This window comes from Colletotrichum abscissum, assembly GCF_030869225.1.
Source record: "Colletotrichum abscissum strain IMI 504890 chromosome Unknown Scaffold_8.1, whole genome shotgun sequence".
Taxonomy (NCBI): Eukaryota; Fungi; Ascomycota; class Sordariomycetes; order Glomerellales; family Glomerellaceae; genus Colletotrichum; species Colletotrichum abscissum.
Genome location: NW_026850525.1, coordinates 1,062,085 through 1,085,445, shown reverse-complemented (window position 1 = coordinate 1,085,445; position 23,361 = coordinate 1,062,085). Strand labels below are relative to the sequence as shown.

At 53.7% G+C, this 23,361-nt stretch overlaps 8 protein-coding genes across 8 annotated transcripts; 3 read left to right on the top strand and 5 right to left on the bottom strand.

Annotated features, from left to right (window-relative positions):
• Positions 1–1,262: 1,262 nt before the first annotated feature.
• Positions 1,263–2,145, top strand: CABS01_04357 (fumarylacetoacetate hydrolase; the record flags this gene model as incomplete). The annotated part of the gene is made up of 3 exons (XM_060537728.1): positions 1,263–1,348; positions 1,438–1,649; positions 1,718–2,145. 3 exons carry the CDS (start codon positions 1,263–1,265, stop codon positions 2,143–2,145), a joined length of 726 nt encoding a protein of 241 aa, XP_060390573.1.
• Positions 2,146–2,455: 310 nt separating this feature from the next.
• On the bottom strand, positions 2,456–3,199 carry CABS01_04356 (3-hydroxyanthranilate 3,4-dioxygenase; the record flags this gene model as incomplete). The annotated part of the gene is made up of 3 exons (XM_060537727.1): positions 2,456–2,890; positions 2,987–3,062; positions 3,168–3,199. The coding sequence occupies 3 exons, from the start codon at positions 3,197–3,199 to the stop codon at positions 2,456–2,458; spliced, it is 543 nt and encodes a 180-aa protein (XP_060390572.1).
• A 1,842-nt stretch (positions 3,200–5,041) lies between these two features.
• CABS01_04355 (ctr copper transporter) lies at positions 5,042–6,257 on the top strand (the record flags this gene model as incomplete). The annotated part of the gene is made up of 4 exons (XM_060537726.1): positions 5,042–5,152; positions 5,355–5,538; positions 5,876–5,963; positions 6,140–6,257. The coding sequence occupies 4 exons, from the start codon at positions 5,042–5,044 to the stop codon at positions 6,255–6,257; spliced, it is 501 nt and encodes a 166-aa protein (XP_060390571.1).
• Positions 6,258–6,711: 454 nt separating this feature from the next.
• On the bottom strand, positions 6,712–8,643 carry CABS01_04354 (NUDIX domain-containing protein; the record flags this gene model as incomplete). The annotated part of the gene is made up of 3 exons (XM_060537725.1): positions 6,712–7,454; positions 7,533–7,749; positions 8,215–8,643. 3 exons carry the CDS (start codon positions 8,641–8,643, stop codon positions 6,712–6,714), a joined length of 1,389 nt encoding a protein of 462 aa, XP_060390570.1.
• A 1,508-nt stretch (positions 8,644–10,151) lies between these two features.
• On the bottom strand, positions 10,152–11,735 carry CABS01_04353 (uncharacterized protein; the record flags this gene model as incomplete). Its single annotated transcript, XM_060537724.1, has 1 exon — positions 10,152–11,735. One exon carries the CDS (start codon positions 11,733–11,735, stop codon positions 10,152–10,154), a length of 1,584 nt encoding a protein of 527 aa, XP_060390569.1.
• A 3,104-nt stretch (positions 11,736–14,839) lies between these two features.
• Positions 14,840–16,459, top strand: CABS01_04352 (glycolipid 2-alpha-mannosyltransferase; the record flags this gene model as incomplete). Its single annotated transcript, XM_060537723.1, has 3 exons — positions 14,840–15,363; positions 15,432–15,870; positions 16,151–16,459. 3 exons carry the CDS (start codon positions 14,840–14,842, stop codon positions 16,457–16,459), a joined length of 1,272 nt encoding a protein of 423 aa, XP_060390568.1.
• A 221-nt stretch (positions 16,460–16,680) lies between these two features.
• On the bottom strand, positions 16,681–17,951 carry CABS01_04351 (EXS family protein; the record flags this gene model as incomplete). Its single annotated transcript, XM_060537722.1, has 2 exons — positions 16,681–17,810; positions 17,861–17,951. 2 exons carry the CDS (start codon positions 17,949–17,951, stop codon positions 16,681–16,683), a joined length of 1,221 nt encoding a protein of 406 aa, XP_060390567.1.
• A 2,324-nt stretch (positions 17,952–20,275) lies between these two features.
• CABS01_04350 (uncharacterized protein) lies at positions 20,276–23,322 on the bottom strand (the record flags this gene model as incomplete). The annotated part of the gene is made up of 3 exons (XM_060537721.1): positions 20,276–21,952; positions 22,007–22,389; positions 23,031–23,322. Coding segments are annotated over 3 exons (2,352 nt in total), but the record flags the coding sequence as incomplete, so codon positions are not given.
• Between the last annotated feature and the right edge of the window lie 39 nt (positions 23,323–23,361).

The window sequence follows — 23,361 nt, the reverse complement described above, 5'->3', positions numbered from 1 at the left end:
GTCATTCCAGGCCAAGGCTAAGGAGACTTTTTGACTCTTAAGGCCAGGTACCACTGGCCACAAGTGCCTGACAGTAAGGCTCTTTGTGTCGGGTCTGTGAGAGATGTCAGAGGGGAGGGGAGAAGGGACAGAGCGGAGGGTGCGTGAGCTAGTGTTAAGGGCTGCGCGGTTGTGTGTTTGTGTGTGTGTATGTTTTTGCTAAGGTGTGATGATGAATAGGAAAAGGGCAGGTATTCACCGCGTAGTGATGTTGATAAACAAATTTGGCAGCAGTGATCAGGCTGCGTGTGGAAGGTGACTTGATGTAGGAGGAATGCCACCTTGAAATGTGAGGTGTGAGGTGTGCCCTATGGCATGGGGTACGTAGTGACGATACGTATATCACAGTAGAGTACCTACTCCGTACGGGAATATGGGGAAAGATCAAAGACATCAACGTCTACCCCGCCGGAGACAAGGTAAAGGAACAGTTCCAAGTGACAGATGGTAGCAGAGAAGTGTCCTTCTTGAGCCTTTCCTTGGCCAGTCCATCGGGTCCGGTGCAATGGTCTGTCACTTTCAACTTTGTCTTCCCAGGTGAAGGTACCTAGGTCGGTAGGTACCTTGACTTTAGTCCAAGTCGATGATCAAATCCACGAAACCGAGCTGGAGGGAAGGAAGGAAGCGGGGTGAGAGACACAGGGCACCTTCCCCCACACTGGGCCATTTCAGCCACATTGAGCACCCCAGGCCCTTCCTTGTCCCCGCTGTCTTCTGGCCACTCATGCGACTGCTGGAACATCTGTCGCCTGCTCTCCCCGGCCGGTTGGGCGGGAAGTGTCTCCCCCGAAGCTTCAAGTTGATCCCGTCCAATCGAGGCCAGCTTCAATCCAATCCAGTCAGTTTCCAGACTGCCAGATCTCGCGTGCATTGGACTGCTTTCTGCACAGGCCCTTCTTATAGGTATGCAAGCTTCAATGGTTGCCGCCGATTGACGCATCCGTCCTCCGAATCGCCTTGACCAGATTGGCAAGCCTCCGTGCTTAGTGCCGGCAGGTCTCCCGACGCACCCAACTTTCCAACCAGTATAAAATCTGACTAAGCATCCTCGAGTCTCCCAGGCCTGCGTTCCCCGGTTATTCGGAGAATCCGACACTGGCTCCGGCATCGCTTCGGCATCCTTTCCGAAGCTCGTTATCAACCTCACGCCTTCTCATAAATCAACAGACCTTGAATCTTTCAAAAATCTGTAACTCGAGGAGACGCAAATCATAACCTTCAAGATGTCCATGGTTTTCAGACGCTCAATGGCTACCGCCGCCTCATTGAAGAGGGCCGGTAAGGTCATGTGCATTGGCCGCAACTATGCGTGAGTGATTCGTCACCTGCCCCTCGACTCTCACAAACATGAGATGCAGGCACAGGGAACAGAAGAGAGGACTAACAACCAATCCACAGCGATCACGTCAAGGAGCTCAACAACACCCGCCCTAAGCAGCCCTTCTTCTTCCTGAAGCCCACCTCCTCCATCCTCCTCCCTGGAGCCGGCCCAGTGCTGAGACCCAAGGGTGTCGACATGCACTATGAGGTCGAGCTCGCCCTCATCCTCGGCAAGCAGGTCAAGGATCTCAAGGCCGATGACCACAAGGGCGCCATCGACGCCATTGAGGGTTCGTCTCACTCACTTGGGGCACATCGTCCCCCTTCCTACCCTCACAACCACTGACACACAAGACAGCCTACGCCCTCGCCATTGACATGACGGCACGCAACAACCAAAACGAAGCCAAGAAGAAGGGTCTCCCCTGGTCTATCGCCAAGGGCTTCGACACCTTCCTGCCCATGAGCGACATTATCAAGAAATCCGCCATCCCCGACCCCCACGACATTGAGCTCTTCCTCAAGGTCAACGACGTTGTCAAGCAGGAAGGCTCCACCAACCTCATGCTCTTCCAGATCCCCCGCATCCTGAGCGACATCTCCAAGGTCATGACCCTCGAGGCCGGCGACATCGTCCTGACCGGAACCCCCGCTGGTGTCGGCCCGGCCGTGCCCGGTGACGTGATCCGCGCCGGTCTCCGTGTCGGCGGCAAGGAGCTGGCCGAGGCCAAGATCGAGGTTGCCGTTGAGGAGTCTCCTAGCTCGTACGAGTTTGCCGAGACGTAAGTGTCGCTTTGATGTTGAACTATGGGAGGTGACCTATCTAGAGAAGGGGGAGGATTTGAGCGATTTATCTGCAATGTTTTACGGAAAAGTCATGTTGGGTCTCATATAAAAAAAGGGCCGAGATGTGAACATCTCAGCCTGGATCATCTAGATCAATCATGATCACATGTACTTTTAAATCATATAGACCGTCTGCTCGCCTTCGCCTACAACAAATACCCAAACCTGAAAGATCACACCGCGTACGTCAGAAACAAAGTGCCTCTCTCTCACCCGCTCATCCACTCATCGAAATGTAACGCAGGCCACTTCACTCCAAGTTAGGGTCCTTGATCGATCCAGGCTTCGGCGCCGCCTCAGCGACAACACCACACTTCTTACACGTCCTCGCCCCCTCGTCAGCCTTGAACGCCTCGACAGCAGCCTTGATCTGCGTGCCGAGGTCGGTGCAGTGGAAGGCCGCCTCGTGGACGACCTCGCGGCAAGACTCGCAGTACCAGCGCATGCGATCGATGGAGCCTTCCGGTCGTCGCTGCTCGAGCACGACGCCGACCGTGTCGGCGAAGCGGACGGGGTTGTGCGGGGTGTTGCCGGGGAGCAGGAACATGTCGCCCTCGCGGATGATGACGTCCTTGAAGACGCCCTCGTCGACGACCTTGAGCATCATTGCGCCCTTGTACTGGTAGAACCATTCGGGGGTCTGGTTGATGTGGTAGTCTGTTCGGGCGTTGGGGCCGCCGACGATCTAAGGCTCGGCGTCAGAAATGATGATGATGATGGTGGTGGTGGTGGGGGCGGGGGCGAGGGGTCAAGGGGATGAGTTTTGAGTTGTTGTGCTTACCATAACGGTGAAGTCCTCATTGTAGACGCAGTAGTTGTTGATTGGGGGTTTGAGAAGGTGGGAGTTTTCCTCTAGCCTGAGTGCGTGAGAGAGACGTTAGCATTAATTGAGCCCCGTTGCGAATAGCCTCACAATAGCATGCTAAACAGAGCTAGGTGACATAGGATGAGTTGGAACTCACCACTTGGGCAGGTTGACAGGGGGTCCAAGCATGATGGCTGCTTGTCGTGTCGTGAGTCACTTGAGCTTGTTTCGCGTTTTAATGAAAACTCTTCTTTGTAAAACTCTGGCGTCAATGATTCAACAGTTGTGGGCTGCTGAAGTTGAAATCGGGTGGTAAGGCTATGAGATGGTGTAGATAAGCTGATTTCATCCCCTCCTTCTCTTCCGTGGCGAATGAGATATTTAGGCTTTGGATGACTACAACATCTCATTGATGAGGCTGCATTTATCAGCCGCCAGAGCTCTCATTCCGGACGGGCCCGGCGGAGCCACTGGAGAGAGTTGCGGGCCGCCCACAGCGGCGGGTAAGGTAAATACCGACAATCTATGAAGGTATAAGATAATCCTCCATACAATTACAGAGAGATGTGAAATGAATATCAAGTCATCTTCATCGCTGACAAACACAACGTTGAAGGTCGGAATCACATCCTGTAGTTCGTCCTTGACGAGCTTCTAGGAAGTGATTCACCGGCACAGTTAGCCGTCGATAGGCAGTTAGTAATGATGGTCATAGACTGAAGACTCCGAGCAACCGAGAGCGAGCGGCGACAATGGCCTACGACCCCTCTCACTAAAAACAACCCCGCCATACCAACACGTCCCAGGCTCCGAGGACTCCATTGTGTCACCCCAGGTGCGATTTCCAATGAGAGAGAACATCAGAATGTCACTGGTAAGCCACCTGGCCAGTCCCAAGTGACGCCTGGCCTGGCACGTCTGAGGAGTGTGATGGGGGACCACCCGCCCCGCCCTACCCGTCTCGTCCAGCGCCCACTTACCCGCCTCACGGGTCCTCGATCTTACAATCCGCCTCCAGCAAGTCTCACAGCATCAGTGCAGGGCATCACCATCCTACAAAGCTGCATGCTCTAGCCCCTGCCTGCTTAAGCAGTATTCTACGCAGGAGAGGTCCGGGCGTGTGCAGAATGGAAAGAGAAAAAGAGACATTTCAGACGAGTCAACGCCTTAGCCGCCGCGACGGTCTCTTACAGGCCTTTCCCAGCCAGCATCCCGCCTCAAGTCTCTCCTAACAGCCCCTCCGAGTCTCACGAGGACAAGCTATCTTACCTTAGCCCCAGCACGTCAGCTCCCCGCCGTTTGGCTTAGTTTTTGCTCAAGTACGGAGTATTCTTTGTTGTATTCGTACACGGACAACCTGTGACCGACCTCTCCCCTACACCGACACAGCAGCGGCAAGCGTGCTAAAGGTTCTGGAAGGTAAAGTGTTGGCTGGTTGGTGAGTAGAGAGGCAGCGCAAGAAGGGAACACCCCGTCTCAGAGGCTGGGAACCTGCGCACATTTGAGCGAGTTTCCATCTCATCCCCCTAAGCCACGGGCCGCCACCCCTTCTTCAGCCTTAGTCGTGAACGTGCAGGATAGATAGCTTGTACATATTCTCCGGTAAAACATTACTTTGCATTTGCAACAAACGACAAAACCATCTCCCATCCTTCAGCAATTTTCACCGTTTTGTCGTCCCCGGCAGTCATCAACCGAATCGTTGCTAGCTCCCGCTCCGTACAGATACAAGATCGCTGAACACCATTGGAACCCCTACCACCACGGTACCACCCCCGCGAAACCCGTACCCTTACCGTTATCCATTCTGGAACCGACATACCCCCAGTCCCGCATATCTCACTGAGGTGACTGACCGACTGACCGACCACGCACTGGGCAGACGCAACCTCTCCTTTTCAACAACAATCACCCATCTTGAAACCGTACCGAACGAAGCACGCAATATCCCAATCTACGTGCTAGAAAATTCCACACCGAGCTTTCGACAACCAAGCCTTCCCTCGATAACCACCCCAAGTACCGATCAATATGGACCACGCGCACATGGATCACTCAAAGATGGACCACTCCGCCATGGACCACGGCGATATGGGAGGCCACGGAATGGGAGGCGGCATGGGCGACCGGTGCAGCATGAACGTACGTTTCTTCACATAGCCCGTCATACCTGCGCATGCCATGTGCTCCCTCTACCACTTCCTCTTCAAACTATCGCGGAATGCCCTCACGGCGGTCCCTCCACGAGCCGGCCATAGAGCTCCTCTACTCCTCAACTCGCTCCTATCGGAGCTCAGTGTTAAGATGAAAGCACAGCTCAAAGCTAACCCGCGTTCTCTTCTAGATGCTCTTCACCTGGGACACCAAGAACCTCTGCATCGTCTTCCGTCAATGGCACGTCCGCTCCACCAGCGGCCTTGTCATCTCGCTCCTCCTCGTCGTCGCACTCGCCGCAGGCTACGAAGCCCTCCGCGCCGCATCCCGCCGTTACGAGAACTCTGTGAACAAGCGCGTTGACTCTCTCCCGAGTAAGCACCCTCTCTCCTCCCGGCAATCGCCATCGCACATACATAAACATAAACCTGTATCATACCCATCTTCTGTATACCAAACAATTACCTTTCGCCCATGATCCCCCACCCACATGCTTCCCATCTTGCACATACACATTACCTTGAAAGCTGCGCTCCCCAACCAAGCGCCCCTCTTCCCGACCGACGTAGAGGTGGACCTAGGGCGAGCGCATACATCCCCTCACTCCCCTTTGCATCAAACGTGATACCGAACACAAATGAGCTAAGAAGTCTTGTGTCTTTCGAGGCGTCGCTGGAACCGTTACTGAGACAACCCCCTTCCTATGGACAGGACGCGAACAGGCAGAGGCCAGCAGGAGCGCGCACCTCGTCAAGGCCGCCCTCTACGCCGCCCAGAACTTTTACGCCTTTATGCTCATGTGAGTTTTGATTTCCTCTCCCATATGCTCCATGCCTTTCTAGTTTTGCGTGCCGTTTCGGGTTCAACTGGCTTTTTCTTTCGAGGGAAGAAAGAGGCGAGTTCGAAAGATGCGCAAGTTAGAGAGAAGAAGGAAGTTCTGTGCGATGCAAGGAAGAAGCGACTGACGAGAAACAGGCTCGTTTTCATGACATACAACGGCTGGGTCATGGTCGCCGTCGCTATCGGCGCCTTCGTGGGATACGCCGCATTCGGCAGCTCAACCTCCTCGACCAAGGACAATGCATGCCATTAATGGGCTCCCCTCACTTACATAAAGGTCCCAGGTGGCCTAACAATAACCATAGACATGCTTTTGCATTTCCCCTCGCACAATAGCTTCGTTTTTTTCTGGACATCAATGGTGGAAGGGGCGTATCTTACCACACGGGCGTTCGTCGATTTAGGTACTGGATAGCATTAGCTTCTGACTCCCCACAGGCCGAAGACAGGCGGCGGCGGTTGAGTCTGGCAAGAGAAGAGGAACCCCGAATAGGCAACTCGAAACAAACAATATGCGAAAGCAAATGTTCATTCATCGTGACGGCTGCGGCTGCTCTAGCTGCAGCGGCAGACTCTATATATGTGATTTCTACATATTGATAGCGGGCGATGCGTATAAACACCCCAGAATCCTGATTCTCCGACACTATACGCTCGAAGAATTGGGTGAATTCCACTTCCGGATCTCAGTCACCTACATGCTGAGCTCACATCTTCGCAGGCTCCGCCTTCTCCCCCCTCCCGTCCTCCGCAGTCGTACTCGTACTCGTCGTCGTCGTCTCATCCCTCTTCCTCTTCTTCTCCACCAAGCTCCCCTCCCTCTCCGCCTGCAGAATGATCTCCTCGTCGCCAAAGTGCTCGTTACACTCAAACTCGGGATTTTTCCCGTACGCGACGCGCGCGCAGTCGACGAGCATATGCGCCGTCAGACCCCACACTCTGAACCGCCCGCCGCCCTCCTTATCCTTCTCCTCCTCCAGCTTCTCGGCGAGGTTGCTCTGCGGGTGATCCACCTCCATCGCGTTCCCCGGCGTCGTGACGCGCTGGTCGTCGACGGGGACGTAAAAGTTGTGTACGCGCCAGGGGTGTTCTTTCCACTGGATCCAGCTGCCGTCGTACCAGTGGCCCGGCGGGAGGACCTTGGATGACGAGGGTGGGAGGTCGGCATCCTTGGACCGGAGGAAGTTCTGAAAGGGCGCGGAGAAGACGGCGGCGACTTCTTTGGCGTCCAGGCGCGGGATCATGCGCTCCTCGACGAGGGGGCTCGGGTCGTCTTCGTCCGGGTCTTCGTCGGCGTGGAGGAAGGCGACGCAGGGGCGGACGACGAGTTCCGTGCGGGCGAGGTTGTAGGGGAGGTAGCAGAGGGGTTCGATCTTGAAGGGTTTCGGGATGCGGGCGTCGTCCATGGGCAGGCCGATTTCCTCCCACGCTTCTCTTCTTGCGATTTCGTCTGGCGAGGTGGTCAGCTATACAGCCCACACACTTGTTGACAGCGTGGGTGGTGGACCCCGTTGGTATTGCGACTTACACGGTGTTTCTTGCAGCGTATCCGCCTTGCCTCCCGGGAAGGCGGCGTGCCCAGAGAAGCTCCGCAGGCTGGCCGCGCGCATCGTGATGACGACGCGCAGGTCGCCTCTGCGGTCGGCGTAGAGTAGAATCAAAACGGCCGCTCGGCGGCTCACTGGGAGTCTGTCCCAGAGAGGGAATGCGGGCGGTACATATCGTCTCAGGCGGGCGATGGCCGCCTTGGAGCGCATTAGCATCCTATTTGCGCAGAGATACATGGCCGGCAGAGGTGTTTCATGTACTGAAACGATACAATACAACAAAAGGAAAGGAAAGACAGAACAGCGAAGATGAGCAAGAGACGGCGGCGAGGGAGCGGGCGCGAGAGGAAGGAGAGGAAGGGCCAAGAGGGCACCAAGTCATGAGTTCACGGGGTGATACAGCGCTTGATGTGCGGCGACATGATGATGGGCAGCAAGATAGAGCAGGAGGGGGGTAACAGGGCGTGAGAATATAGCTTCACTTTGGGGAAGCATAATACACGAATGGTGATAGGCTGAGGAACACATGAAAAAGAGCGAGATCGGGCATGACTGCAACGCTGCATCTAGGTTGCATCTACCCCAACTCCAATCTACATGGACATCGAAGGGGGAGTTCGTGGGGAGGCAGACGGAGCGAAGAGAATCAAGAAAGTGACTAACCGCAGATACTGAGTTGAGGGGAGCCATGGCTCCAGCATCCCAGTAGCTCGTAACCTCTTCGTGGTCGTCGAGGATGAGGATACCCTCTGGGTTGGGGTTACCGTTGTCGTTGGTGTTCTTGTTGTCGTTCGTCTGGCTAGTAGCAGCAGTAGTGGTGGCGGCCGGATCCTTGGCGGCAGCGGCAGCGGCGAGCGTGGTCTTGATCTCGTGGACCTCCTGATCCGTCGGTGGCGTGGCCTCGTCTAGCTGCTGCTGATGCTGCAGGGCTGGCGACGCCGTCGCGGTGGTACTGGTGGTCGTTGTAGTAGTAGTAGTAGTTGAAGAAGCAGTATTACTGGTGTTGGTTCCCGTGGTTGCTGCAGCGTCTTCGGAGAAGGACGGAGGAGAGGTTGGGGCCGGCGAGGGGTCCGTCGCGGCCGCTTGGCTCATTTCTCGGTCTTATCTATCCGATGGGGGGTGGGGGAGGGACGAAGAGGAGAGGAGGACGAGGGGGAGCAAGAGGTGCAGGTTTGCAACTCTATCTGCGCGCCTATGGATCGAATGAGATGAGGATGAAAGGGGGGAAGGTAAGGTAAAAAGAATCCCTAGGATGTTGTGAGGAGTATGTAAGCGTGTGCGTGTGATTGAGTGTGGACGGGAGCTCCGGTTAGAGGTCCGGATGAAGGATGACCGACACGAGGAAGCGAGGTCCAGGAAGAATGCGGCGTTCAAGCGTTCAGCGGTCGTGCGCGGGGAGTCAAGGGTAGAGGAGGAAGAGGAGGGGGGCGGCTGCGCGCGTTCTTGCCTAGAAGGTCACGGACGTGAGATGTGGTTGGAGGAGGATGGATGACGGAGTTGCTGTGTGCTTATCCAAGGCAATCTAAGGTAAGGTCTTTCAGACTGTGTATGGAGTATGTATTGTGGTTGGAGTTGGAGAAAAGGAGGAGGAAACCGAGGGCCCAGAACAGTCACCTTGTGCGAACGTGTGTCTTGGGGAAAGTTGTTGGAAAAAGCGCCGAGCCGAATTGCGGGGGTGGGGTTAGTTAAGATATCCCGAAGAGCCAAGTAGCCGGGGCAGTATGGAAGTACGGAGTGAGTCAATAGCAAGTAGCAACAGCAGTCAGATCAACCATACTTTTGAGATCTCATTATGAGATATCACTTCTGCCCTAAAGGCTTACTTATGGTCAACTCTTATTGGGTCGGCAAGCTAATGCATCTTGTTTCCATGGGAAGCAAGTACCTAGTTACCATAAGGTAAAGCATGTCACCGGGTACCTTATGACTCCCAGGTACGTCGCCGCGGGTCTCTCACCTAAAGCTCGGCAGCCCGCGGCCCGGCGAACACGGAGGTCCCGCGGAGCTTGCCATAACCCGAACTTGTCATTGGCCCAGGTTGACGTCTTACATGGGAATGCGGGACCCTTTTCCGCTATTACTTATCGATTACTTTATTAGAGGTGGGGGAGCTGTTCACATCACACAGCTTCGGGCGCATTCAGACTTTGGCTTTGCATCCACCGGATTCGTCTGCATATTGTAGAAAGTAGAGATTATCTTCTTTCACTCCCTATAGATTGTTCTTGGTAGGAATGTCTATCTAAGGTAAAATATTCATCTGGACTTTTGCCAGGTTTCATGGATTGGCAGAGACGTAATACGTACACTGCCCAAACAACGACAAACGCTTCTTCGCTTTTCAGAAAGGACGATGGACAGGCAGGTAGACTAGTGAGTAGTCTAGACACCCTTCATCCTTGACAAACAAACAACGCTAAACACACGAACGCCGAGACATGACACCATCCCAGGACTTCTGGCCCGAGCCAGCTGTTCCCTGCCTTGACGCGGACCAGATGGTTCGCATCTCAAGGCACCTTACCCAGCGTCCAAAGCAGCGCAGGCAGTCCGCACCCCGAAACGCCACGCCGGCGTCGTCCCATAATGCCCGGCTTGCACTACTCAAGTGTGCTACCCTCCGGTATCACCCGGATGCTCTGCCTTAGATTTTCTCTCCGCCGTTCATCCTTAGTCAGAACCATCGAGTTCGCTGTTCTCTTGAACTGAGCCGCCAAGCCCTGCATTGAACGCCGGCTACTCATCCTCTTCAGTCCGGGCCCAGCTTGTGTAGGTGAGTCGGGCACCGGCGTAGCTGTGGTGCTGCGAGGTTCTGACGTCGGCGGCAGGTCGGTCGCTGTCGTGCCCTCTGAAACTACCCTCCTGTGCTCGCCGCTCCATCGGAATACGCGAGAAAGAGCGTCCGAGTACTTGACCCGTAGACGGTCGTCGTCCATCGAGTGTGCGTGCATATCCGGGTGAAGCGACCTCAATGACTGCTTTCCCATGGTAGAGCCCGTCCCAGGGCCCAGTGATGATGGTGACTGAGGGGTCGTGTTGATGCCCGTGGGTGGCCGCTTTCTACCAGACTGAAGCACCTTGGCCGCGAAACTCAGCCTATTCTTTGGTGGCCGAATAGAGCTCCGCCCGGACTCCATGCTGTCTCGGGAAGATCCCGCAGTCTTCTTCGCCGAGTTCGCAATCGATGTCGCCGTCGCGTGGTAGAGGTCCTTGGCCCCCACGTAACTGACTTCCATATGGTTATTTCGCCGTGCGGGAAGCGTCTCGAAGTGGTGCATACCAGGCGATCTCAAGCATCCAATCTCAGAGTCCCGACGTCGCGGGCTCGCTTCGTCAAAGTCTAATATCTCTACCCGAGGCGGCACCGGAGATGCAGGTATCCACGACGGGTGGTTCCTCCGTGAACTGGGACTGAAGTCCCATTCACTGCTATCAGGTTCCGAGTCGTCATCGTAGTCGTCGATCAAGCTCAAGGTTCGGGCTGGCTCCGAAGTTGATGCCGGTTTCTCCGAACTATGCTTCTCTGTGCTGTGAACACTGCTAGACTTGTCGGGTGTAGCTGGCATCAGCGTTTCCGAGACCAACGGTGAACGAGGTGGCCGGGGGGGCGTTGGAGTGAAGCCACTAAAATCAACATCCAGCCCAGTTATTTGCTTGATCTTTGCCGATGATCGATGAAGAGTACACGGGCTTGTAATTGGTGTAGAGAGACGCCGGACAGCCAATTTTCTGATTTCTGGTTCGGGTCGACGGCTCTGAGGCGAGCAACTCCTATGTTCTGATCTTGGTGATACAGGCGATAAGGGAGTCGGGCTATGCTGAATCAAAATTGTGCTGATCTCATTCTCCAGTCTCTCGATTGTCTCGGATCCCTCAGTAGGTTCCAATCTCGAAGGGGACGGTGATGGTGTCGTCCTGGCACGACTTCGCGACCTCGAGGAATTTCTTGTAGTCGATTTTGTTTCGATGGATACAGCTGAAGTAACTGACATGGCCGACATGACAGAAAATGCCGAAACTTGGCGATAAAATCCTGGGCGGAGAGGAGGTAGCGGCGGGAGAGGTTTCTTGTCGTAAGTGCCTCTCGGCTGCTGAGGAGGCAGCTCGCCTCCCGGCGGTATTGCAATCTCCAAACCAGGCGGAAGCTGGCTGGGAATGATTCGAGGCTCCATGATGGTGGACATCTCGAAAAAAGCGGCGGGTTTCGTCGATGTAGTGTGGTAAGAGGGAAAACGAAGCAGGAAAGTGTCGCCTAGGACGAAATCCGGGATTCTGGCGCAATATGTCCCATGCCACTGGTAGCCACCGGTTCAAATGACAAAGCTGATGACCGAGACACTCTGATCGGATGCGGCGAGACGATTTTCTAGAAGTGAACTCGAAGTTCTTTGTCGGGCTTGTTGACTGAATCGGGAATGGCTAGCTTCGAGGGAATGACTCTGTCGACAAAGGAGGCTTCTATGCAAAGTGCAGGCCAAGCAGTATCTATCAGCCTCTGTCAGGTAAGGCCGCTTCGGTTCCAGTCCAAAAAAATCCGCAGTCTCTAGAAACGTGCTCTTCCCCATGAAATGATTTGGGCGAGAGCCAGATTTTAAAAGAGTTTGTTCTCGAGGGGCCCGGATCACTGTATCTATATTTGAAGCAGACAAAGCCCCCAGGCGCCCGCCGTCCAGATCGGATATTGCCATGCTGGACGTTGTTTGCCAACAATATTGAGCCACATTTACGCCATCCAATGAACTCAATCAGTGGCCACACCCATCCTGTTACCTGCTTAAATCAGTTTGCTTGTTTGTTCGTGTTGTCCCATCGTAAAGGATGCCGGGATGCATCAAGAACTCCCCCGGTCATGTCCTTGCAAGTCGTTGGATCACAGGGCTGACGCAGTGGTTATCCTGCTCCCTGTGCCACCCCTGGCTTCCCACCTGATGAACCACTTGCTCCATATTCGTAGACGCGGGACGGTAGGATCATGAGTTTAATCGACTTTGACAGGCGCAGAACAAGGGTTCCTCGGTGCGTAACGTTGGGGTGTTATTGGAGGATCCCACCATGGATGCTTGGCTGTTATTCCAAGGCTCGGGTTGTACTAGCTTCATCAACCGCCAAAAGACACTCAGTCATTATAACCGCGAGCCAGTAAGATGGACAAAGAAGCCAAGAAAACTGTTGCGCCGCGTGCTGGGCGACAAACACGCTACTCTTCAATCTGGAGGAGCGCCTTCATATTGGACACCGGCAAGCCGTGCTGTCTAGAGTGGAGGTAAATCGCATGGCTGTAAGTGGCATGCATCACAGCAGAAAGCTGAGCGCTCCTATCTTCTTAACCAGCAAATCTCCATTAGCATTGTGCCGTAGAATCGAGTTTCCAAATGTGCGTTGACGACGTTGGTAAATAGGCAAGTTGCGCCCGCAGGCCTTCTTCAAACCTCTGACCCGACACCATGGCTCGAGCTAGGTGATCTCAATCGGCGGCATGGGTAGAGGAATCTCGGCCTCCCCCGCCGACCTCGCCGGACTTTGCAATCAAATGAAGATGGGTCTGCCAAGATAACCCCGTGGGGCTTCCTTAGTGATGAGCCGCTTCTCCCGGGACGAGGGCGATCTTGGAGATCTTCCGCTGGCCTTCTGAGACACGGGGATTGAATAATCGTAACCCCGCTAGCACCATGAGTATGACTGAACCCTCCTCGGCACTCCGTACACGCTGATATAACTTAGGTATTGGAAAACCCTCCAGATCTTGGCCGTTGAAACATGGAAGAACCGTTTGAGGGGTTGGACCTTGAACGCATCCGGGACAAGAAATTGCACATGGCCTGACAAAACTTCTGATTTGGTAGGTGTTTCCGCGTCATGGAACCGCAAACGGAACGAGATATTGCGAACCCCTCGTTCAGCAGACCATGGGTGGGCCGCTGCTGCTCTGTGTGACGTTATCTTTGGAATCCATCTCTGGTGCCGGTCTGGACCCCGTAGACCGAAGAGAGATAGACTTTTCTATGTTTGGAAGCTTTTCAACGAGTTTATTCCATTTCCGACGTTAAAACATGATTGTCTTGTGTCTGGCCTCGAGAGTCTTCATCACATGAGTAAACTCGTCTGCGGGCTGTCGCCAACCAGTCCGTAAGTCTCTGTCAAACTCTGCGACGAGACAGCGCAAGCGCCCTCCCACGCTCCGAGAGTAAATCTTTCACAAAAAAGGTCTTTGAGGCTCGGGGCGAGATCACTTGGCGGGTGCCTTGAAGAAGTGGCGCATCGATTCTTCCTGACTGGACGTGCTTCGTGACGGGCCGTGGCCCGGTAACTTTTCTTCGACGACGCATTAGATGGCAAGACAAGCAGCGGGGCGTGCCCCGTAGCTCCCAATTAAGAATCAGTCTTGGTCAATGAAGTGTTGAAAATGAGCACAATTCGTCCCAATTGTGCAAAGACGAAGCTGGATGGGCATTTCCCAAGTGCTCAAGCCTAACCCACATCGGTCCATCCCTAGCTAGTCGGTCGGAGCTCCCCAAAGCGGGCTTTGTGAGAGACCTAGACGAGAAGGTCTTCCGGAGCCAGAGAAAATTTGTACGGTATACCCAGATGGGGCCAGAGACGGTGGATTGTCGGAAGTCGGACTTTGATGCCTGGACTGACATTGCAAGTCGCCTGCCGTCCCGCTCTGGTCAGAAGGATGGCAAAAGGATGGGAACAAAATGCTGCTAGAACGACCTCCTTTTCGATCCCATCATAAGCCTTTGATCCTTATGCAAGTTCGTGCGAAGGGCTGACATTCCGCCGCTAAGTCAAGCACTGGCCCGTCCCGGCAAGTGGGAGCCAATGCCGTCCCATCTTGTGTCTCGATGGCGTGCAGACCATCGCAGAGCTAGTCAAGGGGTTGTCCCCCAAGCTGCTCTCCCTTCACAGCACCATCAGTCTAGAAGGCGCCGGCCCAAAATCGAGCCCAGGACCTGATTTTACGTGTCTCTGGCGTACGTCAGCTCTATCAGTCGGCTTCTTTAGATCCAGCTCGAACAAGGAATAATTAGCACGTGTATGTGTTGTTGGAGGTCAATGCTGTAGGAGGTAGCAAGTTGTAGCCTGGCATTCCGTGTTGCACGGCGGTTTCGTCAATAGCGTAGTCGTATGTCTTATTCCTTCAGCCCAGCTACTCGAACTACTCGCTGGGAGTAAAACCTACTGAGCTCCATCTCAAAACTTTCTTTCTGCATTCCTCTTACATTTGTCTGTCTTTCTCGTGGTGCGTTTGTGAAAATAGGCTCATGTAGCCGTGCCCCCCATCGCGATGATCCGCCGATATGTGAGCCCGCGGCGACGGCCGTCGCGTTTCCGACTCCCCAGCTGGCTTTGGCTGCTTCTCGCGTTCGGTGTGATGGAGTCTGTACTTCATTGCAGAACCTTCAATGCGCCACGGCCAACCATCGAGCAAGATCAGCCCTTTTACACGTCTTGTCGCGAACCAGATGTGACAGGCAAACGTGAGAATGGAGTTTTGGTGATGTTGGCGAAGAACTCGGAGCTTAAGGAAGCCAACCATACGGTTGCCTCGCTTGAGAAGCACTTCAACCGATGGTTCCACTACCCAATCGTCTTCCTCAACAACGAGCCATTCGACGACCGTTTTATCGAGGTGTTGAACAGTACGGCGAGCGGAGGGGCGACATTTGAAGTGATTCCGCAGGAAGACTGGACATATCCCGCGTGGGTCAACCAAACAGCCGCGAAGAGCAGTATCGTTGAGCAAGGGGCGCGGGGCACTATGCATGCAGGCCAGGAAGGTTACCACCATATGTGTCGTTTCTATTCAGGGTTAGTGACAATTCCCCAACGTCCAGCTTAAGCTTCTTGGGGGCACGTACTGACTTTAAAACCTGCAGGAGTTTCTACCAGCTCGAAGCTCTGCGAAAGTACAAATGGTACTGGAGACTGGAACCCGATGTCGATTTCCTCTGCTCGATTACCTACGATCCGTTCGTGGAGATGGCTCGGCGGAAGAAGGTATACGGCTTTACAATCTCCTTATGGGAAGAATGGGACACGGTACCGTCACTCTTTCGACACACGGCCGAGTTCAAGGAGGCGTTCGATCTGGCGTCTCCGGCATTGTGGAAGGCCATGATGGAACCGTCATGGCTTCCGTATCCACTGCGGCCGCTGATGAGCCTGCTGCCGCACCGCGATCAATCTGGCGACGCCTGGAGCGGCTGCCACTATTGGAGCAACTTCGAGATAGCAGATCTCGACTTCTTCCGCGGAAAACAGTATCAGGCTTTCTTCAAGGCGCTCGATGATACGGGAGGTTTCTATTTTGAAAGGGTAAGTGGATTTCCAACGGTATTTTCAGTCAGTATTGTGTGGTGGGCAAAGGATCGGACTTGGAAAAGAAGGCTCGGAGATGAAGAAGTTGAGGGATGTCGTTGGAGAATTGGAATGACAAGGAAGCCAAGCTTCTGCCTTCCTTCTCCACCGTGAGCTTTGATGCTCCTTCTTCCAAGACTTGCCGAGTCGCATCTCGTCCAACCACGTTCTCTCCCCTGTGCCCGAACCCTTGGCAGCCTGAAGTCGATCACTAACCAGGATTTTGCGTTGCATTTAGTGGGGTGACGCCGCTGTACACTCACTGGCCGTCGGCATGCTTCTCGACGCGGACAAAGTGCATCATTTTGAGGATTTCGGATACAGGCACGACGAACTGTTTCAATGCCCGGCTAATGCGCCAGACGGACAATTGCCTGGGTCTCAGACGCTTGGGAATGCGTCGTCATACTCAACACCAATTGATGGAGGAATCGGGTGTCGATGTGAGTGTGACGGCAAGGTAAGGAGGAACCATAACGGGTACTGCCTCAATAAGTTGAAGGAGCCGAACACTGCGCAGCGACCTTGGTTTTCTTGGACGTTGTAACGTGAGTTGGAGCGGTTGGATAGACGCGCGCTGGAGGAGACACACAGAAGTATACCCATGTTTTGTTAGAATACATAGAAGAAGGATTCGTTGATACAGAAATCTAAGCCCAGGTCAAGATCTTATTCAGATCCGCTTCCGTCTAGACCAATAACTCCAGGCACCTATAGTCACACACGTACATTACAAGGTCTATCTCATCAAGGAAGCTGGCGTAGCTCCTAATCTTCATCAGAGTCATACTTGCCTTGGTAGTCCCCAAGCAAGATGTCGTCCACCGCAAGTCCCGACGTGTTGTTCCGCAGCCACTCTGTTTCAATCCGGAAGAAAATCCATACCCATCGTCTGAATACCTCGAGTGACTGCAGTAAGAAGATGGAACTCTCGAAGTCGGTAAACTTGTCCAAGTGTGCGTTCAGCTTGAGCGACCAGGTACACCGCAGCATCAAGTCCATCCCGATCACACCATAGTAGATGACAGGCTGCTGGAAAACAAGCCGCCGGCGAAGCCCGAACGGGTGCTCCGGATTGTTGCGCTCGCGTGCCGACGAGAATAGTGTCAGGTCCCAATCCTTGGCAACATCCCAATACCACGAGTAAAGGGAGTTGACCAGCACTGCCACCAGCCATGCTCTGTTCAATCCAGGCGCTGGCTGATCAGCCGGAACGCTCCGCTGCAGTGCGCTGAAGATGATAACGGGGAAAGCCGTGGCGTATTTGGTGGCGTTGGCCAGATGCTGTCCGCCCCAGCCGACTGACTCCTTGTAAGGCGCTCTCCGGACTCGAAAGTACTCGATGATGCACTGCCTGAATCGTATCGCGAAAGGCACTGCCATGATGAGCGGCACTATCACTGTTCCGCCGCAGTTTCGGTCCGGTCGCGCAGTCGAAGACCCTGACGGCGTGAAGAACATGCAAAGCACCACGTAAAGATCTCCCAGGATCTTGGAGTAGCTCGTCAATACATCGGCAAGCAGGATATCTCCAAATTTCCCATCCTTTGCTTCTGCTATACCTCCGATGCTCACGCGTCGCAGTGTAGCGAGAAACCGCGATCGCCCACCTTGCGAAAAGTTGCGGATGGGCACGAAGAACAGGGCCGCAAGGGCGACCAGGTAGGTCATCGGTAACCAGTCATACTCGATGACAAGGGCGGGGTTTCGACGGGAGAAGATCCAGAACGTCGAAATCGAGAGAAGGAAGGCCGTCGAAAGTACGGTCGCAAGGCGGTAAGTCGATAGGTGATGCGCCGGTTGTGTCGGAGAGGATCGCGAGGGATATCGAATCAGGGAGGGCACATCGATCTTGACTTTGTGCAGGTAGTGGAGGTTGACACCCCAGCCCCATACGGCTATGCCATAGTCAGCGTGTCATTTCAGTCTGCGCGCAGTCGCGACCTACCGAGAACAATAATGAATCCAATGCGATAGGGTAGGGGAAAGGTCAAGCTGAACGAGTCGAGCTGCGACTCAACCTTGGGATCACCATCCATGGTTTTTGGTGGAAGGGGGAAGAGGCATCGAGTGAAGGAAAGGAAAGGCGAACTCTCTGGAGCCAAAATTCGAGTGCAAAGGAGTGACGAGAATACAAAGAAGATTCAGACGAATTAAAATCCGAGTCGCTCAAGACGTGGATCGCAAAGCCTCGAGGTCGACCTGGAAATGAGGATAGTTTGTCCCGTACTCTGTACAGTTCAGGAGGTAAATTGTCCTGTACGTCTTATCGTTATCAATCAGGCGGATGGTCTGTGCCTCAAGGGACCTTACCACCTTACGTACCCCTGACGGCGCTGCAATAACGTCTAGCATAATTCTTAGGTAACTGACTGGGTCAAGAGGCTTTCCTGGTGATTCCAATTCAAACGCATTACCATAGGCTCGCGAAATGAGCATTGCCTAATCGTTTTAAGGATGTCTGGAGAGTTCAAAAGCTCTGCTTCACTTTTGTACCCAAGGTAAAACCTTGCAAGAGGTAAAGTCGAGGTCGAAAGCTGAGGCAAATGAGGTTTCCCTTATTAGCATGAAAGAAGACAATTTGAAGCCATCAGGCCCATGGCTTTGACACATGCGATGTGAATAGGGCCCTCACAAACATAGGTATTCTAATTCATCTTCGATCGAAGAGGGCATTGAGGGCTCCACGTCGCTGCCGGACGCTGGGTGCCGGGCTTGGCGGGCTTTCTTTGGGATTTGAGTGTCATGTCTCCAGCATTACTTGCAAATACACTGTGTGGTTAAGATTGCCCGAAACTTGTCATTGACTAGTAAACCAGCCCCTTGCAGTAAGACTGTTAGGGCGGCGTGGTTCAAGACTGTGTCAATTGATGCCAGCGGAGACAAGGTCCTTCGGGACTAATAAGCAGACATGTCAATGACAAAGTGATTTAGGAAACGCTATACTTAGAGCTGTAACATCTGAGGGCATATAGGCGCATGTGGCTTCGGTTCTGAGCTCATCACGGGTGTAGATGAGGAAGGCATTGTCGATGACCGCCATGTAGTACGGGCTACGTAGGAATAGCAAATCCTGGACGGTGAGCTATATTTCCGTATAAGTGACGGCTTCCATGGACACTCCCTCTGAAGGCGCAGTGTTTTTCTTCTCCAGTAGGCTTTCGGTAAGGTACTGCCTAACTCCAACCTTGATACTGCAGATTCGAGATGCAGGTGAGAATCAGTACACTAAGAAGGGTTTCTTCCAAATCCAGCCAGTCGCTCCAGGTGGTCCTGTAGTACAGCGGATACGTTTCCCCCACCCCTTAACAAGGTAAGCTTGCTTGCCAGATCTATATATTGAAGTTGCTGTTGGTAACATTTTCGACGGAGTTCTACGTTCGTATCACCAAGTTTCAAGGAATAGATGAAGATGACTAGTGGTGGCTGGCAACGTAAAGAATCTTTGAACTTTGATAGAACCAGTGATATAGGGGCGGATATATTAGAAAGTGACATGGAATGGCTCATTCACTCGTGCTCATGCTATTCGAATCGTATTCCTTTTCCCTCCCAGGATACCGATACATTATTGAAGATGTGCTTGAAAATCTTGAAATTTGACAGACTTATGTTTCCAAATGGGGGTAATGGCACAAAGAGCTAGAAAGCCTTCATTTGCTAGCTTGCTGGAACAAGTGTTCACAAAGTGACCAACGCTGAGCAATTTCAATCCCTCTTACATGCGAAAGATGCGAATTGTGCAACATGAACCAATCATCACAATTATTGGTCCATCTGTAATCTTGCGATACTAGCGAGCACTTGTTCACAACATGGTGGCTCCGCTGATGAGGAAAGTTTGTATAGTTGTTTTCATAGATTACACGAGTCTGTAGTGAGATATGTTTTAGGGCTAGAAGGGCGTGGCACAGAGACTATTGCATTCAAAATATCATTGCAGTCTATCAACCGCTCACTTGAGGTATCTAGATGATTGAAATGTCTAGCTTCATTGACAATGGGAACAGCTAACTAGGTACTGAGGTATCCTTACAGGCCCGTCATGGCCTCAATCAAAAACAAGCTATACTAGCAGTCCAACAGAAAAAAAAGCCAGTAGAAACCGACAATAAGCCACTCCAAACGACGAAGATGCGGCTCGGGTTCCCAAATCATGCTTTTCCCACCCTCCCAGGCCGCAACAGCATCTGGTATCTCTCCAGCCTCCCAATTTACTCCAAACGCCACTTGGCAGAGTGCCATTTCCAGGACCGACCCCAAAACGTAGTCCAACAGAGAGAAAGAACGGTTACTTTACATGCCAAGCCTCCAAAAGCTATGCATTAATCGAGTGGTCTTCGCCAAAGCAAGCAGCGAACGTCTATGCCTCCACCGCAACAGCCGGGGCGCTGACTGCTGCTGGCTCGGGCTGGTTGAGCTCCTCCTCCTCGGCGATCTCGCCGCCTGCTTCGCGTTCAGCCCAGGCTCCCCAGAGGCCACGCTTGGCTCGGACTTTGATAGGTGCGCCGAGTGTCTCGCCCTGCTCAACCTTGATCGCGTCCTTCGTGGCCAAGACCAGACATTCGAAAAACATCTTGGTGGCGTCAGCCTTCGTCGTTCTCCCCTCGGGAAGGAGGTCTTGGAAGACCACGGCAGTCTTCTTGCGCTTGTCGGCGTCGTGCTCGGCGTCGGGGCCAAAAATGTCTCTTAGCACGTGGACAGCGTGCTTGGTACCCATAGAAACCGGACCACTGTCCTGAGGGTGGACGGCAGGAGCTGTTGTCTCGTCAAAGTCGGGCATGGCGCTGCCTTCGCGCGAAACAGGTCGGCCGGTGTTGTCGTCGTCTCCTCCAAAAGCAATGCCCTCCTCATCAGCCGGGATCTCAAGAATAGTGCCATCGGCCGCTATGCTTTGGTTGCCCAACCCGGCATCTTCGACAGCAAACGCGTCATCCTCTTCGACATTCAGGCGAGGCGACTTGGATGTGGCGCCGTTGTCACTCTCCACATCAGCGATTCCGCTATCCCGCTTCCTCTTCAACTCGTTTGATCGGCTGACAGCCTCGAGGGAAAGCATTCCTCTCAGCTCAGGTGCCCAACCGGCACTGCGACCGTCAAGCATGATGTTGGAGACGAAGCCGCCACTCTTTTGCATCTCCATAAGAGCCAGAACGAAAGGATCTCTAGGCAAGAACGATTGAGCTCTGAGGATATTGGCGTGGTTGGCTTGTTGGTCTTTGATGTGAGTGCTTGAAAGCATCGTCTGCTCGTCAGGCAACAGAACCTTCCTCTTCTTGGCTCGTTGGGGATGACGAATGACTGTATGCTCCTCCTCCTCATCTGGCTCATAGAGATCTGTGTGCTGGATACGGGAGTACTCCTCCTCAACTTCTCTCGCGAACTCCGGGTCGATTTCTGACAGTGGTGATTCGGAGATACGACCACGAGGCATATCCAGAGGACCGCCAGCAAGACCGGGAACAACAGATTGATCGCCGAGAGGGAATTGGAAGTCGTCATCGCCCATTTGAATGTCACCCTCCTCGTCAGCGATACGGACGGTGTCGTCGCCAAAGTCAAGGTTCAGACCCAGTGAAGGCTCACGTTCGGTCTGGTCCTTGCCTCGCGGCATGATGTCGAGCTCGCTGAACATGTCGTCCTCGACTGAGCGAGCCAGAGGCGCGTCTCTTCCCATTTCGATGGTCGTATCCATGCGGGTGGGTCGCTCATCAATGTCCATGCCAAAGTCGAGTTCAAGATCGAGATCTTCCATAGGTGCAAGCTCCAGTTCGTCATCGAGGGTGTCCGCCTGGTTGAGGAATTGGCTGTTGTTGAAATCCTCTTGAAGGTTAATGTCGCGGTTGCTGACACGCCCCTTGCGACCGACTGGAGTAGCTGTGACATCGTCCATTTGCGACAAAAGCCAAGCGGCATCAGGAGGCGGCGGGAGATCCAGGTTGTCTAGTGGAGTAATCTTGTCAGGCAGCAGCAGCGCTTCGCGGTTGTTGACGTAGAGATTGGCGGCTGCCATGTCGTGATTGTCACTCGAGCGGAAGGCCTACACAAGTCAGTAAAACGCGTCAAATATCCAAGCAGGAGGCAAGAAGCGCACCATCTTGATCTTCATTGAAGCCTCATTGCAATCCTCGAGCAGATAACGGGCTTTGCGATTGTAGATTCTGACAACACCCAGCAGCAACTGGCCACTTAAACGAAGAGCCATCGGGGCCTGGCCAGGCGTAATGATAGCCTCTACACTGTCCGGCAGGTTGGACTGCAAAATGTGCGTCTTTGAAAGTTTGCGCTCAATGTTGGCCGACAGCCAAACGCGGGCCAACGGCCCGCTCTTCTGGAGAAGCGTCTCCGAATAGAACATGGCGGCGACAACGATTCGTGACGCGAGGGTGTTGATGCAAGAGGCGAGAAGCAAGAGGTACTCCTCGTTAGGTATATAGGCAGCGACGCGCGCCGGTGTTGGAGGGGTGGTTGCGGAAGCTCTCGTAAACACGAAAACGCGTTGTTATGGGGAATCGGGTCGCGTTGGGGATGTAGCGGTCGGGGCGAAGTCTAACACGCGCGGAGTACGAGGCGCGGTGACATGAAGCAAGTCGTGAGGATCGCGAAAGGCTGAAAAGTAAGTTGCAGCGATAGCAATAGTAGCAAGAGCGCGATGTGCAGCGATGAGGGAGATGGAGGAAATGAGCAGGAGGGGGGGAGTCAAGGTGTGGTGGTCTTCTCTCTCTCGACGCCGTGCCGGTGGACGCAAATTGACGGGGCTGGGATTGGGCAGGGATTGGTCCGCGCAGAATTTGGTGGCACCAGCCACATCACGTGAGACCGTTGCTCCGCTCTTGGATCATCAACTTGCTGACCCGGCGACCATCCCGGAAGCAGCGGGTCATAGGTATCTGTCCGTCCTGTGACGGTGTGAAGAGTACATGGCAGGGATGCCAACTTCCCATGCCTTATCTAATCATTTTCAGGTACGAGGAGGACCGGAGCTTTACCAACAAGGAAGCTGTAAGTCGAAGCAGGCACCATGCATGGTGAATACCACTTGAGGTGTCAAGGTACCGCGGAACATGCAGCTCGAGTTGGGTTTCTAACAGGATATCCTTTTGCCTCGTTCATCTCACCCACAACGCATCGTTCATATGCGGTAAACACCTGAGCTGCAGCTACTACTGTAAGCTGAGCTGAGGAATCTCGAGGCGAGGAGTTCCTACTGCTACAGGTCCGTTTGGAGATACACATGAGATGAAACCAAGATTGGGTAGTGTGAGCTTTCGAGATATCATTGGAGGCCCTGTGTCTCCAATTTGAATCCCCAACATGATCACCATGCTTTGGGACCTGGAGGCCCTGGCTACATCTGGCGTGCAGCAAGTCAAATTGTCTTTCAAAGATGAATGTTGGTGTCACCTCGCGCTGCGATTTGAAAACTCTAGAAACTCACTCGGTGCAACT